We start from the raw sequence: 16,763 nt of genomic DNA, 5'->3' as shown, positions 1-16,763 counted from the left end.
CACTATCTGTACAAAAAATGGAAAAATGTCCTCGGGTGAGGATAAAAAAAAAAAAAAAGAATTGATCACTTTGTACTAATTAGGGCCTAACCCCTTCTCATGATTTTCCATCCCTAAACTTACTTAATCCTGAGAATGTATACACACCATTACCCAAGAAACAATGAATTTTAAAGCTGGAAACGACTTTAAAGATAATTTAATCAGAACTTGTTTTACAGATGAAGCACCTGAGGTCTGCAGGAGTTGAAAACCCTTGGAGGTTGCAGAGACAGGGCAGTGACAAGATTAATACCCAAACCTCCCAACTCCAAGCCCAAAGTACACTGTAGTTCTTGCTTAGTTTGCTTCAAGGTTTATCTCGATTTACTATTTTGTTCCCAACCTTTTTAGGCAATAACAATTCTACGTTTTTTAGTGCAAGTCTTTTTCACTAAATAAGTTTAACTACTGATCAGAGTTTCACCGAATGAAGAAAGGCAGAAATCATAAATGTTTAGGAGAAAGGTAGCATAAATCAGTTCAAAGTAATTAAATACAAGTCTTTTTCATTATAGAGAACACATAAAGTGTTTCCTTTATAACATTTTCATTATACTCTAAGTTAATTTAAATACTTACGAAAGTTTTCCTTAAAGTATCCAGTGACCCTTTTTTTTTATGATAAATGGCATACTTGTTAAGTATTAAAAAGGTGACAGAAGAGCCTTGGCTGTTACACAAGCTTTGCTAGAAGAGTTCATTGCCAAGACGGAGGACTCTCTCCCCTTGGGTCCACTTATTTGACGTCGCTGTCTTCGCTGGTGCTTCACGAAGACTCCTTACTAGCAGAGAGGGCAATCCAGTTCCTACGAGGTCTGATCTATAAGAGGATAGTACCAAGGAATGTTACTACCATTTCCCCCCCTACTCTTACTTGAACCACAGACTTTGGAAAGTGATTTTCCACCTGTTTATCGTTTTGTTTTTTTCCGTTGCCCTTCAATCAAGTGGGCAACCCCCTCGTGTTTCTCTCACTTAATTGGAGGAAAGAGATCTGACAATTCACGCCGTCTCGTACGGGGGCTTTCCAAAATGACTCAAAACGTTGGAATTCAGCCCCTTTCGATGGAAACTACGGGTGACTAAAAGAAAGACACCTTGGGGCGCCGGTCCCCTCACAGGCACCCGACCCCGGGAGCGGCGCCCTCGCCGAGGCAGCGTGGAGCCGCCCCTGGGCCAGCCGAGCACTGTCTCCGGTCGGCGGGCGGTGGTGCTCGCGGCTGGAGGTTCCGCTGCTCCGGCCACCGCCGCGCAGTCAAGCGGGCCTGCTGGGCGCGCGCCGGGGTCAGGTCGAGGACGCGGGCGGGGCAGGGAGGCGGAAGGGCCGGCCCGCGGGCCCACGTGACCGCCCGCCTGTCGCCCGCAGCCCCCCGAGCCGCCGCCGCCTGTCGGGCTGCAGCTCCCGGCGTGCCCCGCACTTGCCGCTGGCCGCCCGCCCCTCCTTCTCCTCCCAGTGCCACCGAGCCAGATCCCCAGCCGCGCTGCAGCCACAGCCGCGGGCACTATGGTAAGGCGGGCACGCCGGCTGAGGGTCGGGGGCCGGGGCGCGGCGAGCCAGCGGGCCCTGCAGGGCCTGGGAACGAGGCCGCCATTTTAACCTGGTTTGGGCCTCAGAGGTGGGCGCTCCCGCGCTGCGGCCGCTGCTGTCTCCTGCAGGCCCGCCTTCCCGCCGTCAGGCCGGGCCCTGCGACTCCCCGGATTCCTGGGGGCGGGGAGGGGCCGGGAGGGCCGGGCGCGGGTCGGGGCCTAAGCTGGGGCCTCCCGGGGGCCTGAGCCGGGCGGGAAGAGGCAGCAGGCGTCGCGACACGGGGGCGGCGACCCGGGCGCGAGCGGGTCTGCGGAGCTCACCCCGCGCACACGCCGCGTCGCCCTCCGCCGCCCAGTTCACTGAACGCGCGCGATAAAACTCTACGTGCTCTGAAGCCCTTGCTGAAGGCTTTAGGTGCGGGTCTGGATGGCCTGTCATAGAAACCCTTTGCGGGAGGTTGGGGAGGTGGGGAGAGTCGTCCTGAAATGCTTTCTCCAAGAAAACGCTTTCGCCCCGGATCCGTTAGTTCGGTGTCTGCTTTTGCGCCCGAGGCAGTTATGTGGAGGCCGTGGGCGGTTTGGCGTTCGCACTCGCTTCTCTTTCCTTATGAGGAAACGGCACTGCCCGGGGTGACTTTAAAGAAAAAAATAGTAGAAGCAGTAACTGAAATCCAAAAGTGTTTTTTTTTAAGGCCTGCAGAGTTGACACAATACAGAAGGTATTTTTGCTGCTGCTCCTGAAGCTCTGACATCACCCAGTGAAAGAGGAAACATTCGGGGATGGGACAGCCTGTCTTTGTCCCTTTCCCTCCACCTTCCATTTACTTCAACCAGCAAACCACCTTGAAAGGAGGAGTTAGAATCCTTAGGTGCATTATTATGCTGATAACTTAAAATGGGGCAAATCTGATTGGACTATTTGCGTGGGAAGAGGCAATTTTTGATGTCCAGACTACAGGGACTCTTCTCTAGGCAAATAGTAATTTTGGTTAAAGCCAAAATACTTGTTCTGAATTACTGTTCTTTTTTATTATTATTATTTTTAGGCTTCTGGAGTTACAGTGAACGATGAAGTCATCAAAGTTTTTAATGATATGAAAGTAAGGAAATCTTCTACACAAGAAGAGATCAAAAAGAGAAAGAAAGCGGTTCTCTTCTGTTTAAGCGATGACAAAAGACAAATAATTGTAGAGGAAGCAAAGCAGATCTTGGTGGGTGACATTGGTGATACTGTAGAGGACCCCTACACATCTTTTGTGAAGTTGCTACCTCTGAATGATTGCCGATATGCTTTGTACGATGCCACATACGAAACAAAAGAGTCTAAGAAAGAAGACCTAGTATTTATATTCTGGTGTGTAAAAACAAAAGAAAAAAGTACTTTTAAAATGCAAGGATTGTTATTAACATAGTCAGTTTTGCCTTTGTTTTTCTTTTAAGCGGGATTCAGCAATTGTTTTTTGTTTTTTCTTCTGTAGGGCTCCTGAAAGTGCACCTTTAAAAAGCAAGATGATTTATGCTAGTTCTAAAGATGCCATTAAAAAGAAATTTACAGGTACAGACATTGAATATTTTGTGCAGAGGAATTACTCTTTCTTAACTATAATAAGGTAATAGGGTAATGTTTTTTCTTTTTAGGTATTAAACATGAGTGGCAAGTAAATGGCTTGGATGACATAAAGGACCGTTCAACACTTGGAGAGAAATTGGGAGGCAACGTAGTAGTTTCACTTGAAGGAAAACCCTTATAAAATGACATCAAGTGCCATCTGGATCTTAAGGAGCTTCCATTTCTCCAGCTCAGTCAATTGGAATAGTATTAGGTTTTGTTTTGTTTTTTTTTCCTCTTCCCACTGGATCCTTCCAACAAAATGAATGAAGGAAATATTATTCATGTAAGCAGCCTATCAATGATTGCCATTAGACTGTTTAACACTGTTGCTTTGATGTAGAACCCAAGGAATGCCTTCCCATGATATTTTAGCCAAAACAACTGGTTATATGCCTCCCTTGCAGCAAGCACTACACTGAATGTGATTGTCAATGTGAATAGCTTAAAATACTGCAAAGGGTAAGCTAATTGAATGCCTTGAAAGTATTATCCACTGGTCAGATGGTAAATTTTATTCAGTATTATTTATAGTTGCATTTTTTATTGCAATTCTGTGAGGCTCCAGCATTCATACACCTCACCTGCCTTGGCAAGCCTATTTTTGTGACATGGCAGCACCGATATAACACTATGCATTGAAAGCACTTTTTTTGTATTGAGTTTAAACTCCCCACCCTCAAAAGGAATGCCAATTAATTTGTGTTAACTGTGTCATCAACTTATCCTAGTAGTCAGTGTTCATTCCTGTTACCTGCATATCTTCTTAACAGAAGTAGCTGTTATTAATGCCTTTTTGTTTTCCATTGAGTGTACACTACTGAATAAGTGTAGGTAGGAGTTTTATGTTTACCATGTAAGTCTTGCAACACTAAATATATTTTATCAGTCATGATGGCAATTTCTGTATAAAAGAGCCTTAAATGGAACGTTGTTTTTGAGATCAAACTCCCCACCCTCACAAAAGTAGCCACTTTGCAATAAAAATTGTGGCATGTTACAGAACGTTGCCTTGTTTTCCTTGGACATTTTGCAAATGTTATGTGAAGCAACTTCTGGGATAAACAACTATTAATCTCTGCACTGGTCATTTAAGAATTTTTTTGTACAACATTCATGCATGGTATTTTCCAGTTTGTTGGGTTTATTTGGTTTAAAAAATACACTATCCTAAAGCCAACTAATATAAAATACTATAGAGGGATACTTTTATAAACATTAGTTTATTTATTTCCTTTTGTGTTAATATGGAAATCAAATTATTTTTTTGCACTTTGACAAATATTCTTCAATACCTGATTTGTTCTCTGGATAAAGTAGGGTAGTTATTTTTTAATTCACATTTACATTTCTAAGTAGTTTAGTAGAAGCAGGAAGTTTTTATTATGTATTTGATCATAATGAAAATAATTTGTAAAATGTCCTCCACACGTTTAATAATACTTCTCGTATTTAGGAACTTTCATTTCAGCTAGTATGTCTTAATATATTTTGCAAATTGGAAAAAATAATTGATATAGCAGTTTTAAACATTAGGAGTGGGATTTGGCTGTGGTCCAGACTGTTCTCCTTATAGAGAATTTGATCTGCTCAGTGTGAGCAGTTTGCTGTTAGCCAGAGCTATTTATGGCAAACACATGCTTTTGTATCTTGTCATAGTTATCCACAAATGGCAAAACTGGACTGGATTCTACTGGTATGTAAAACAGGCATGCTAGTAAGCAGTCAGTCATGGCTTAGAACTTAACCCCATATCTCTGAAGAATGCTCTTATCATGAAACAGGAAATGAAAAAATCCCCCCTTTTTAATGTGTGGAAGTAATTTGAATATAATTAGATATTTTTTGCACATTTTCAAAAGGTTTTTTTAGTTGAAAACAAATAGGAGTTAAATATCTAAGCTTCCATTTAAAATTATATGAATGGCTTGGGATCTTTTGCACTGAGCAGTTTTATTTCAGGCTTCCAGCTGTCCCTGTGAATTACCCTGAACATTCTGATGGCTTTTTGGTAAGGCCAAACTCCTCTAAAGCAGGAAGACACTGGCATATACTTTAAACCGTATGTGTAACTGATACTTGCACCATGGAATTTTTCTCATTTTTCTAAAAAATAAGGAACTCTAAATAATTTATGTAGTATCTTTTGTTTTTTATAGCTGATTTCTCAACTTTCTTATATGCCTCTTTAATTAATAATAATTTCAGAGATTAAATATTGCTTTAACTGTGGTACTTTGATTTTAAGTTCATCTTTGAAATACATCTTTGTGCATAAAGCCAAAAATAGTGATAAAATTAATGGTTCACATGTTACTTGAGACTAATTTAGCATTTGAAATGATCATTTTATTTTACAATCATTTACAGTGAAACAATGTTCCAGTTAGCTTTAAAGGGTATATGGTGCTAATTAGTAAAATATTGAGGACAATATTTTACTGCTAGCTTGCAAAATTATAAGTGTTAAAAAATAAAATATATGAAAATATATAAAGCTGTTGAGATGTGTTTACTTATACTTCAGAACATTAAAATTTTTTAAACTAATATTGCAAATCAGAGAGGCACCATTATCTTGAGTCTTTTTTAGGATTTTAGTTGATTGTACTTTCTCATTTAGAGATAACAATATTCTTTGAAAACTAAGTGCTGTAGCAATTGATTTTAACATTGTCAGACAAATGGGAACAGTTGGCATTTGTCCCAAACTGGCCATCAGCTGTTGTTTTCCATCATTATGTAAAATAATATGGCCAGCATCATGTATTTAATGTACCTTTTAGTAGATTGGAAGAAAAGCCTTTTTGTTAGTTTAGAGTTTCTAATATAGATCCTGTGTAGTGGCTAATTTATGGGTTCTAGCAAATGAGCTTTGGGAGAAATTTTTTAAAAAGTGTTTCCTTGTTAAGGAATCATCTCAGCAATGGTAAATCATAGAGGGGTTTTATTACATTTACCACTATGAAAAAATAATTGGGTTTTGTTCTTTATAGGTTCTGTTTTTGCTTGCAAATTTAATAATAGTTTGAGATCCAAAACAAATACAATTATTCATTTTTCTATGAATGTAGAAGCTACTAGAGAAGAGCAGGAAGGCTCCAGTAAATACTGCTTTTCAGACAGCATGAATTTATAGATACTCTGTATTTTGTCTCAGCCAATAAGGAAATCTGAGGCTTTTCTTTTGCTCTTAAGCATTTAAGTAATTGCTTTCTTTTTATGTAGTATTGGGAGTCATCCCTCCACTTCAACTTCCTGCATAAAGCAGTTTAGCAAAGTAATCTCTTTGAGCCTCAATTTCTTCATAATATGAGAATGAGAATACCTCTCCACCATAGCTGATTGCTGAGGATCAAATATGGAAATACTTTTTGCAAAACAAGATAAAGGTAGATAAAAAAAAAAAAAAGAAAAAGAAGTATTATATGTCTTTGAACCTCTTTATTTTTGTAACCTACTTAATCTCACCACTTAAAGACCTATTAGCTGATATGCAGCATCTTTTTCAGAATGAAGAATAAAATAGCCTTTGAGTTGATGTTCGTGGTTGTTCGTGACCACTATTTTTTTTTTCATCCTCACCTGAGGATATTTTCCCATTGTTTTTTTAGATAGAGTGGGAGGGAGGGAAGGGAAGAGAGTGAGAGAGAGAGACATCAATGGGTTGCCTCCCTCACAACCTAGACATGGCCAGGGGTCAAACCTGCAACCAAGGTATGTGCCCTTGACTGGGAATCAAACCCATGACTCTGGCCCAAAGCTCTAACTGCTAAGCCAAACCAACCAGGGCACTACTCTTAATTTTTTAGTGTAGTTTGCTTTTTCACATGTGACTGATCAGATACTGTCCCCCCCCGCCACCCAAATAATTTTGAAGTAAATTAAAGGAAGAAATAAAGTTAGAGAAATAATGTTCTGGAATTTTTGTTTTCTAAGAAGCCCATGCAAACTTCTTAGATGTTTCACTATTTTAGTTTATGGGATTATAGAAACCATAAGGACTGTGTAGACATTTAGCAGAAAGCCCATACCTCTTTTTGATACCCCTTAATCCTTCTAAAAACTTGGATATTTCCCTCCCCCTATTCAATACTCATCCTCCTAGGGAGAGATAGTACTGTATATTATAGTGTTTAAGAACTAGGACTTTGGTATCAGATGTCTGGGTTATTCACATATAGGCCTTTAATACTTACTAATTGAATGATATTAGGAAAATCATTTAATCTTCTCTCAGAGTCTTAGTTTATCTATAAAAAGGGGATAATAATTGTATTTCATAGGATTATGAGGATAAGTGAAAGCACCTGGAATAAACAGTTCCTGGCACATAGTAAACACTCAGTAGGATGACCCTAACAGTTATAACTTTGAGAGCGAAGGGGAGAACTGGTAATTATTATGCTAGAACAACCGGTTTAAGCTGGGACAAGCCCAAGCAAACCAGATGTGGTCACCCTATCAAGAGGTAGGCTGATACCAAAATGTAATACTTAAACAGAAGAAACTGTTGAAGATTCAAGGTCATTATTAATTTCAAATAATGTGCTAGCATGCTGACTTAGTCTCCTGAAGCACATATATAATTGCTCTTAAGTAAGTAACTTTAGAAGAGTCAACTTTGGCTTTTTATGCCTTTTTGTGTAGCTTTCCTTTTGATTTTCATACTTGCAAACTCCCAGATACTGCATTTTGCTATTATCAGTATGCTTTACCTATAGTAGTTTTGCATAATTGTTGCGTTTCATCTTGTGTGGATTTAGAAAGCCAAGTTTGTTAGAATTGTATATAAGAAAATGAATAGATTCAGCGTAAGTTACCTTGACAGCAAAATGTCTGAGCACCTGCACCTTCTAACATTCCTCTTAGCTGTGTAAAGAACTTTAGTATACTTCTTGGTTTGGGTTTTATTTTTTTTTATAATTAAGGTATGTAAGATAGCTGAACTGTAGATAAAGGAACTGTTACTATATCTGAGAGAGGTGTCCAAAATATCATTAATAGCCGGGCTGGTGTGGCTCAGTGGTTGAGCATCGACCCATGTACCAAGAGGTCGCTGGTTTGATTCCTGGTCAGGGCACATGCCCAGGTTGTGGGCCAAATCACCAGTGGGGCACATGCAGGAGGCGGCCAATTGATGTTCTCTCTCATTGATGTTTCTATCTCTTTCTCCCTTTCCCTTTCTCTCTCTCTAACAGCAATAAAGAAAAAGAGAAAAAATAAAAAATGTAAAAAATAATTTAAAAATAAAATATCATTAATATTTAAGCAAGTCATATTTGCCTTTGTACCAGTATCATTAAAGGCACACAAAGGAATTTGTTTCCATTATTAAGAGGAAGAAGGTTTATTTTTGATCAACTTCTTTTTAATTGTTGAAAGATAAAGTAATCTTTAAAAATGTAAAATGCGCCCAGCCAGTATGGCTCAGTGGTAGAGCACTGAACCATGCACCAGGAGATCACCGGTTCGGTTCCCAGTCAGGGCACATGCCCAGGTTGTGGGCCAAGTCCCCCGTGGGGGGCATGCAGGAGGCAGCCAATCAATGTTCACTTTCATCGAACTGGCAATCTGGTGCATGGGTCAGCATTCAACCACTGAGCCACACTGGTGGGGCAGAAAAGAATATTTTTTAATGCAAAATGCCAGTTGACTTATTTTTAACCTATTAGATTCTTCTTACATGTACCCTAGACATGTTAACGTGGAAGTAGCTATGATTTCTCTTCATTTGGATATATAAATACTTTTCAGTCATTCTTGACTTCTGACAGCTAATTTAATTATGTATACACAACATTTTAGTTTATTTGACATAAAACTTTGGAACAGATTTTTGTGCAAATATATAATTTTCTCACAGGAATGAAAAAGCACTTATGTTAATGGATATTTTTTTCTTGTAGCACTTTTTTTCTCGTTTTATATATTTTTAATAGTGGAATTTCAAATATTTCCTTTGGGAAGTTGATAGCTACTAAATGAATCAGAAAATTCCTGGGCATATGGCCCAAAGCCTTCCATGTGTTCCTGTGAGCTGATGGAGCCCTTTTTTTGATTAGCTGCAAACTAAATCATCAAATAAAAAGAAAGCAGTTCCCAAATTGGCATAATTAGGCACATTTTTGTAAAAATGACCAGCAGAGTATTTATGTTCTAGAAATCATAAAACTTTGCTATACCACACAATGAGCTCTGGATAGGTGGCTCCGTTAGTTGAAGCATCAACCAAACACCAAAAGGTTGCAGATTCGATTCCTGGTCTGGGCACATATCTAAGTTTTGGGTTAGATCCTCAGTTGAGGCAACCGAAAGATGTTTTTCTCTCACATTCTCTCTCTCTCTCTCTCTCAAGTCAATAAAAACGTCCTTAGGTGAGGATTGAAAAAAAAAAAAGATGAAAGAGATGTAGACCTCATGAAATAAGTGGAAAAGAATTGTACATAAGGATTAAATTATGGTTTATACTTTTTTTTGTAGAATAACTATGGATCAAAGATTGAAAAAAGTGGCATTCTCTGTATTCATTACTGCTTATTGATACTTATGAAAAAATATGTGGAAATGTTACATAGTTTCCATTTCAAAAAGTCTAATATGAGGGGGAAGGGAATGAGGAATTAACAAAACTGGTGTTAGCCATTTTTCTAATTTGAAATATATTTAGATTTTAGCATGTATCTGGGTTTTGGGGGGTGGGTGGTTAGTCTTAACTGATTTTTTAAAGTAAAATTGTTGATTTAGCCTCAGTCAGTGTGGTTCAGTGGTTGGTTTCGGCCCATGGACCAAAGGGTCTCAGGTTTGATTCTCAGTCAAGGGCAAATACCTGGGTTGCAGGTTAGATCCCTGGCCCTGGTTGGGGCATGTGTGGGAGGCAATCAATCAATATGTCTCTCCCACATCAGTGTCTCTGTCTTGTGTATGTCTCTCTCGCCCTCTCTCCCTCCCCCGCCCTCCCTCCCTTTCACTCTCTAAAAATCAATGTAAAAAATATCCAGTGTGGAATAAAAAAAATAATAATAATGATTTATAGTTTTTAATACTATTAAAAATGGAATTATTTGTACACTTTGAATAATTGCTGCATTAGAATTATATTTGTTATGAAGTTGATTTAGCAGTACTTTCCTCCTTATTTTGTTTTTGTTTTTACCTGCCTGCTAAAAAAAGAAATGCTTTATAGTTATAGTACAGTAGTTTGTAAGAAATACCAGGTGACTGAATTAATATCTTGTATTCTGACTGCAGAAAAAAGTTTTGGAATTACTTGATGTATCATTCAGTGTCATTGCCACTGCAACAAAAAAGTTTCCTCTGAGCTGGATATTTTATTTCATTTAGATTTTTCTCTTGGCAATATGTAAAATAAATGAATAGAATTCTAGAAAATGAGCCTTAGGTGAAACAAAGAAAATCTGATGACATTCTCATAGAAAAACCCTAAAAATATGGGCTAAGTTAATATGGTTGTTCTTGGTCTGGGTAACTCTTTAAAATAATTGTTTTTATTTCAAAAGTTACATGTTCATTGTGGAGCCTCTGCAAAATGCAGAAAAGAACAAGTAAGAGTTCGGCTGATGTGGCTCAGTGGTTGAGCATCCACCCATGCACCAACAGGTCACCAGTTCAATTCCCAGTCAGGACACATGCCCAGGTTGTGGCCAGATCCCCAGTGGGGAGCATGTAGGAGGTGGTCAATCAATGTTCTCTCTCATCGATGTTTCTCTCTCTCCTCACTTCCTCTCTTTCTAAAATCAATAAAAGAAAAAAATAAAAATAAAGTAGTTACTATCTTTAAAAAAAAAAGAGAGAGAATTAAATCATGGGGCAAATTTCAAATACTGCGGACAATTAACTGTGTTAATCCCTTATGGCGATTAGGGAGATTACTGTAGTTAAAACTTGTTTTCAGTTATTTGTGTATGCTGGTAAAAGGAGAGTCTTTATTCTTAAATATATTGTTTATGCAGATTACCTAGTATTTTCCATCTCAGAAAGAGAACTTGGTTGTGGCCCTAGTCACAGAGGCGTAGATTTGGATCTTGAAAAGTATACACCTGAATTCTTGCTGCATGACTTGGTGCCATCTACCATAAATATTGGAAGCCACAAAATTTTCCTGTATTTTTCATGCCACGTACTTTTGTTCTATTGGGATTTGATAATAGATAACTCTGGTATAATTTTGACTGTTCCAGAAAAGAATTATTTTACAAAATAGTTTCCAATGTATCAGGCCTCTACTTTTCCTGGTATGGGTATGATAAAATTGAATAGATGCTAGTTTCTAGTGAACAGTGTAAACTAAATAAACTATCCTTTAACATAATGTATATATTTTGCAGTAAGCCAAAAACATTCATTCTATATTTAAGAGTTTGTGGTTTGTGTGCTACAGTCACCCCTCATCCCTCGCACTTCGCATTTCAAGGTCGCAGCTTCACTCTGTTGAAGTTTTTTTATTTGAAAAAACTGCGATAGAGTGAAGCCGCGAGGGATGACTGTGTATAAATAATGCTACTTTGCGGAAATTTATTTATCGGGGTAGAGTCTGGAACTGATTAACCACGATAAACGAGGGCCCACTGTATTCCAAGAGGGTCTGGTAATCCCTGTGATTAATCACATAAAATTTATGTTTACTGTGGAGAAACATGAGCAACCTGGCCACTGTGAATCACTTTGGAAACAACTCTGTTTAAAAACTGCTCAGATCATTAAATCAACTTCAGTCCAACAAACATGAAGCACCTTTCATGGTCTTATAAAATTTACAGTGATATAGGAAAGGAAAGGCTATAAACAAATATTCAATGTGATAAGAGAGAGTGATTAAATTTGGAGTTGGATGGGCTTCAAGAAGGTCTTAGAGAAGTAATGTTTCAGCTGGATTGGGAAGGAAGGTGGAATTCAGCAGACCTCAGTATGAAAGGATGGTCCCAGAGAAAGAAAAGTTGTGCAGGGCCTGCAAATAGTTGATGACAGCTGATTTGTCTGGTGCGAAGCACTGTGATGAGAGAAGTGTGGGAAAGGTGGATATGACCCAGATCATTGAAGGCCATGGATACTGTACTAATGGACAAGAAAACTGCATGATGAGGAAGGAGCCAGAGCAGAGTTAAGCAGAGGAGTGACATGATCTTTCTGAACCACAAATCTGACCATGTTGAGAAGGCATGGGAAGGTGAAGAAATGGGAGGCATTTAGGGGAGGCCTGAATTAAGGCAGTGGCAAGTATATTTGGAGCTAATATATTTGAGAGAGATGTAGAATTGACAGGACATAATTTCATAATTAAATGAAAGGTGTAGCTTTAATCACTACTTGGAAAATGTTAGCTGTATTTTTAGTATTATTTACATTTAAGGTCATTTAAGCATCAGATTGGCTCAGAAAAGACAACAGGAAAGGAAAACCCCACATTTTTAAGAAGGAAACATTTTGAAAGCATGAAGTAAATCATTAACTAAAAAATCACAAGCCTGCTATTTGAATTTAGACTTATAAGCCTGATTTGCAGTGATTTTCATATAACTGGTGGTTTCAAAAGATAAGAAAATTTTATAAAAAAAGAAAAAGAAAAATTCAAAGCTACCATAGCTATAGCATCTTTGGAATGGAATATCCTACAGTTTTAAAAAATCACTGCTGTGCCTGGCTGGTATGGCTCAGTGGTTGAGCATTGACCCATGCACCAAGAGGTCACTGGTTCGATTTCTAATCAGGGCACACACGCCCAGGTTGTGGGCCTGATCCCCAGTGAGGGGCATGCAGGAGGCGGCCAATCAATATTCTCTCTCATTGATGTTCTCTCTCATCGATGTTTCCATCTCTCTCTCTCCCTTCCTCTCTCTCTCAAATCAATAAAGAAAAAAAAATTTAATAAAAAATCACAGTTGTATTTTCTATTATTCCATGTGTGAGCTTTTATTGTAAAATTTTTGTCCACATATAAGCTGTGGCCAAATTCCTGGATCAAATATTTATTTTAGAAGGAATTTAGCAATATTTTTTGTCACATAATCTGCTCATTAGAGAAAACCTGGCCATTTTGCTGGTGATAGAAAATGGAATTTTCAGGTCATCTGAAAGATCACTTTCTATTAAAATTTATTAATACTTGTAAATAAAAGCTACTTAAAAACATAATGTCTTAATTCCTTTCACAAGTACTATCCAGAATCAAAGACTCCTCTTTTTTCACCAGCTTATAATAAAATTACTTAACCTTATTAATTTTTAATATTGCTTTATGGGAAATAAATGTATTTTTCTGAAAAAGTCGAGAAGCATTTATTAAGTGTCCATTTGTAGAACACTATTCTTGCCATCCTGAGAAATAATTTCTCAAGGGCACTTTTATAATCCACTTGGTGAGACAAAATAGACCTATGAACTAATAAATATTCAGTGATAATCAACTGAATAACCACTATGGAAATTCAGGGTCAAAAGAAAGGATTTCCTAGGAGACAGCTTTAAATAGAACTTAGAGAAAAAATGTTTTTTGAAAATCAAGACATTTCTCTTCAAATATAGAACTATTATTTAAAATGAGGTTCCAACAGTCTCTTTCTTCACTAAGTATATCTCCTTAACATCAAGACAAAAAGGGCCTTTTAATCACTGCTTTATTAAATCATTTAGAGGAAGACTAGGGCCAAAGGAGAGATTTTTACGTTGGGAGCTCTGTGTTTCACGTGGGTAATTGTCATGGAATCCTGAGTTTCCACAGGGGTTTTTAACCTTTTCTTATGCCATAGGTCCCTTTGGCAGTCTGGTAAAGTCTAGGAATCACTTCTCAGAATAATGCGGCTGTGATTTCTCTCTGTGACAAACCCATAAATACTGCTGATACTACTGTGATTTATGGCCTATATTTATACTTGAAGGAGCTGACAGATTTCAAGTAGTGGCTAGTAAAAGCTGTACGTTTTCATGGGTTCTCTGAAGTCTTTCCATGGATCTCTTGGGGTTTCAAAGATTCTAAGTTAAGAAATGACCAATTTAGCACTTACCTGAGAAGCCCCAGTAAGTAAAAGACTGACTAGATAGGGCTCACACCCCTTTCAAAGAAATCGCTTTTATTTTGTTTTATATATTATAATTCCATGTAAGATTTCATTTGGAATAAAAATGGCTTCCAGGGCTAAAGTATAATTTGGAAAATTATAAATGGAAAAAAAAATTCTCTGTTTATCTCACTTTTTTAACTGAAAACACATTTCTGTTGTAAATGTTCTAAGCACATTAGTGTGCCATCGAGTTTATAACACTGGAAATAGAAATTCAGAAGTCAACAGTATAGAGTTGAAGCCATGGACCCATCTATCAATCAGTAAGATTGTCCAGCAATAAACTGAGTGTAGAGATGAGAAACAGGCCAAGGAGTGGACAGAAGAAAAGCCTGGAAAGAAGGAGTCGTCAGGTAAGTCTGGGAACACAACTTCTGTAATGTTACAGAAGCAAAGGGTGTCAAATGCTACAGAGATGTCACATACGATGAGGACAAGTAAAGAATCCACAGAACTTGGCCATAAGGTCAGTGACCTTTCCCGTGGCGTTTTTAGCGGAGTTGGGAGGGCAGATGCCAGATTGAAATGGTTTGAAGACTGAACAAGAGATGAAGTAGAGTCCATATGGTATAGACCAGTGCTTTTCGAACGTTTGTGGTGAAGCACAGTAGCTGTAATTTCCAATCTGTTGTAGAGTGACGACAACCCTGCTATATGACTAGTATGTCACTGTGCTGGGGCGGGAGCAAGGTACCCTGAGCTTTGGATGACAACCAAGCTGGTCTATATTCTGTTCAACAAGACAAGTCCACTGATGACAGGCTTGAATTCTGCGGCTATGTCAAATTGCTACAAAAGGCTGTAAAGGCTGCCCTGGCTGGTGGTGTTCAGTGGTTAGAGCATCACCTCTCACACCCGAAGGTCACAGATTTGATTCCCAGTCAAGTACCTGGATTGCAAGTTCAATCCCACCCCCTGTCGGGGCAGGTGCAAGAGGCAGCCAATTGATGTTTCCTCTCTCTCTCTCTCTCCTCACCCTCCCCTCCCTTACACTCTCTCTAAAAATCAATGGAAAAAATATCCTCTGTTGAGGATGAACAACAAAAAGGTTCTAAATGCTTTTCTTTGTTCTATACAGTAGTAGAGGTATAGACTAGTTTTTCAAGAAGCTTATCTTTCAAGGAAGGCAGAATAGTCAGTACTCTATGGAGCCTTACAGGGTTGAGAGAAAGTTTCTACCAATATTATTTCTTACAACTTTCTCCTCTAACTCTCTCCTAATGTTCTTCATGCTTCACATTCTTTTCAGCCCCTAACTTGGATTTCCAGCACCTAAAATAGTTCCTGGTACATAGAAAACATTTAAATTAAAAAGTCGACCAAATGGCCCTGGCCGGTTTGGCCGGTTACAGCGTCGGTCTGCGGTCCAGAGAGACCCGGGTTCGGTTCCCGCTAAGGGCATGTACCTCAGTTGCAGTTTGTCCCCGGCCCTGGTTGGGTCGTGCGGGTGGCAACCACTCGATGTGTCTTTTTCACGTCGATGTTTCTCTCTCTCTCTCTTCCTCTCTCTCCCTCCCACTCTATCTGAACAAAAAAATGAAAAAATGTCCTCGGGTGAGGATAAAAAAAAAAGTCGACCAAATTAATGAAATTTCATGTGCACTGTGAAGGATCTAAGTGGTCCTGTGTTTCCATATTTTACAGTAAAATATCCCACCTCATTTAACCTCTGGATATTTACTTGTCAGTCAAAGAATTATCAGGGAGGCCCATAATCTTCTCAGTCTTTGAGTGTATTAAAGGGCTGCTCTCTATGTTCAAAACTGAAATCACTTTTATTTAGTAGGACCTGTGCTTTGAATTTCATTTGTTTTCTCAAAATTGGTGATGGATTTGCCTCTTGCTTTGCCTTCCCTTTCCTCTTCAAGGGCATACATTAGCAAAACCCTAAACAGGTTTGGGACTATAGCATGGCCACAGAATAAAGAGAACTGAATTGATGCCTGGCAGGGGAGATACCATGATCAGGAAGATGGTTTTCCCAGGACGAGGCTTATCTATTTCACTCCGGATGGTCTGACCCCTGGGATTTCCCCAAACGTGGGAAACTCAACTACTCAATTTGTGATAGTGGGGGAATGCATTTGTGCTCTCCTCTACAAGAAAAAAAGAGAGAGAACTGGATTGACCTGCACAGAGCTCAAACCCTAAAATAATATTTTAGTATAAAAGAACTCTGGTTTTTTTGTAAATCTTTTCACATTCCTCTTTTTCTAATTGGACAGTTTTCAAATATTCCTCTTCTTATCTACAGCATTGCCCCCAGCCCACACAGTGGAACTCAAATATGTACCTGCAAAAATGAGAATTCTAATATAAAATGTGGACAATCTGAATAGGAGCCAAAGAAAAGCAGACAATTTCAGTCATTCATACAACAAACATTTACTGAACGCTTAGTATGTGCCAGACACAGCACTGAGTGCCAAGCATATAATTTCCCTCCGGTCCAGTTGGGTGTGGCAGGCTAGACTTCTATATTTAAGAATTCAGCCAGACTCATTTCC

General features: G+C 38.8%; 1 protein-coding gene and 1 non-coding gene across 3 annotated transcripts; both read left to right on the top strand.

Moving 5' to 3' along the window:
• Nucleotides 1-1,413: 1,413 nt before the first annotated feature.
• CFL2 (cofilin 2) lies at nt 1,414-4,180 on the top strand. 2 transcript variants are annotated; one of them, XM_036244617.1, is made up of 4 exons: nt 1,414-1,549; nt 2,616-2,923; nt 3,048-3,124; nt 3,208-4,180. In XM_036244617.1, exons 1-4 carry the CDS (start codon nt 1,547-1,549, stop codon nt 3,318-3,320), a joined length of 501 nt encoding a protein of 166 aa, XP_036100510.1. In that variant the 5' UTR covers nt 1,414-1,546; the 3' UTR covers nt 3,321-4,180. The 2 variants fall into 2 exon arrangements, with proteins under 2 accessions (XP_036100510.1, XP_036100517.1); XM_036244624.1 differs by lacking the exon at nt 1,414-1,549 and adding an exon at nt 1,966-1,984.
• Nucleotides 4,181-16,191: 12,011 nt separating this feature from the next.
• On the top strand, nt 16,192-16,355 carry LOC118622753. Its single transcript, XR_004958125.1, has one exon. It is a non-coding gene; the product is annotated as a U1 spliceosomal RNA (small nuclear RNA).
• Nucleotides 16,356-16,763: the final 408 nt, after the last annotated feature.

This window comes from Molossus molossus, unplaced genomic scaffold, assembly GCF_014108415.1.
Source record: "Molossus molossus isolate mMolMol1 unplaced genomic scaffold, mMolMol1.p scaffold_m16_p_1, whole genome shotgun sequence".
Taxonomy (NCBI): domain Eukaryota; kingdom Metazoa; phylum Chordata; class Mammalia; order Chiroptera; family Molossidae; genus Molossus; species Molossus molossus.
The sequence above is the reverse complement of the archived record's forward strand: the minus strand, read 5'-3'. Positions and strand labels throughout refer to the sequence as shown.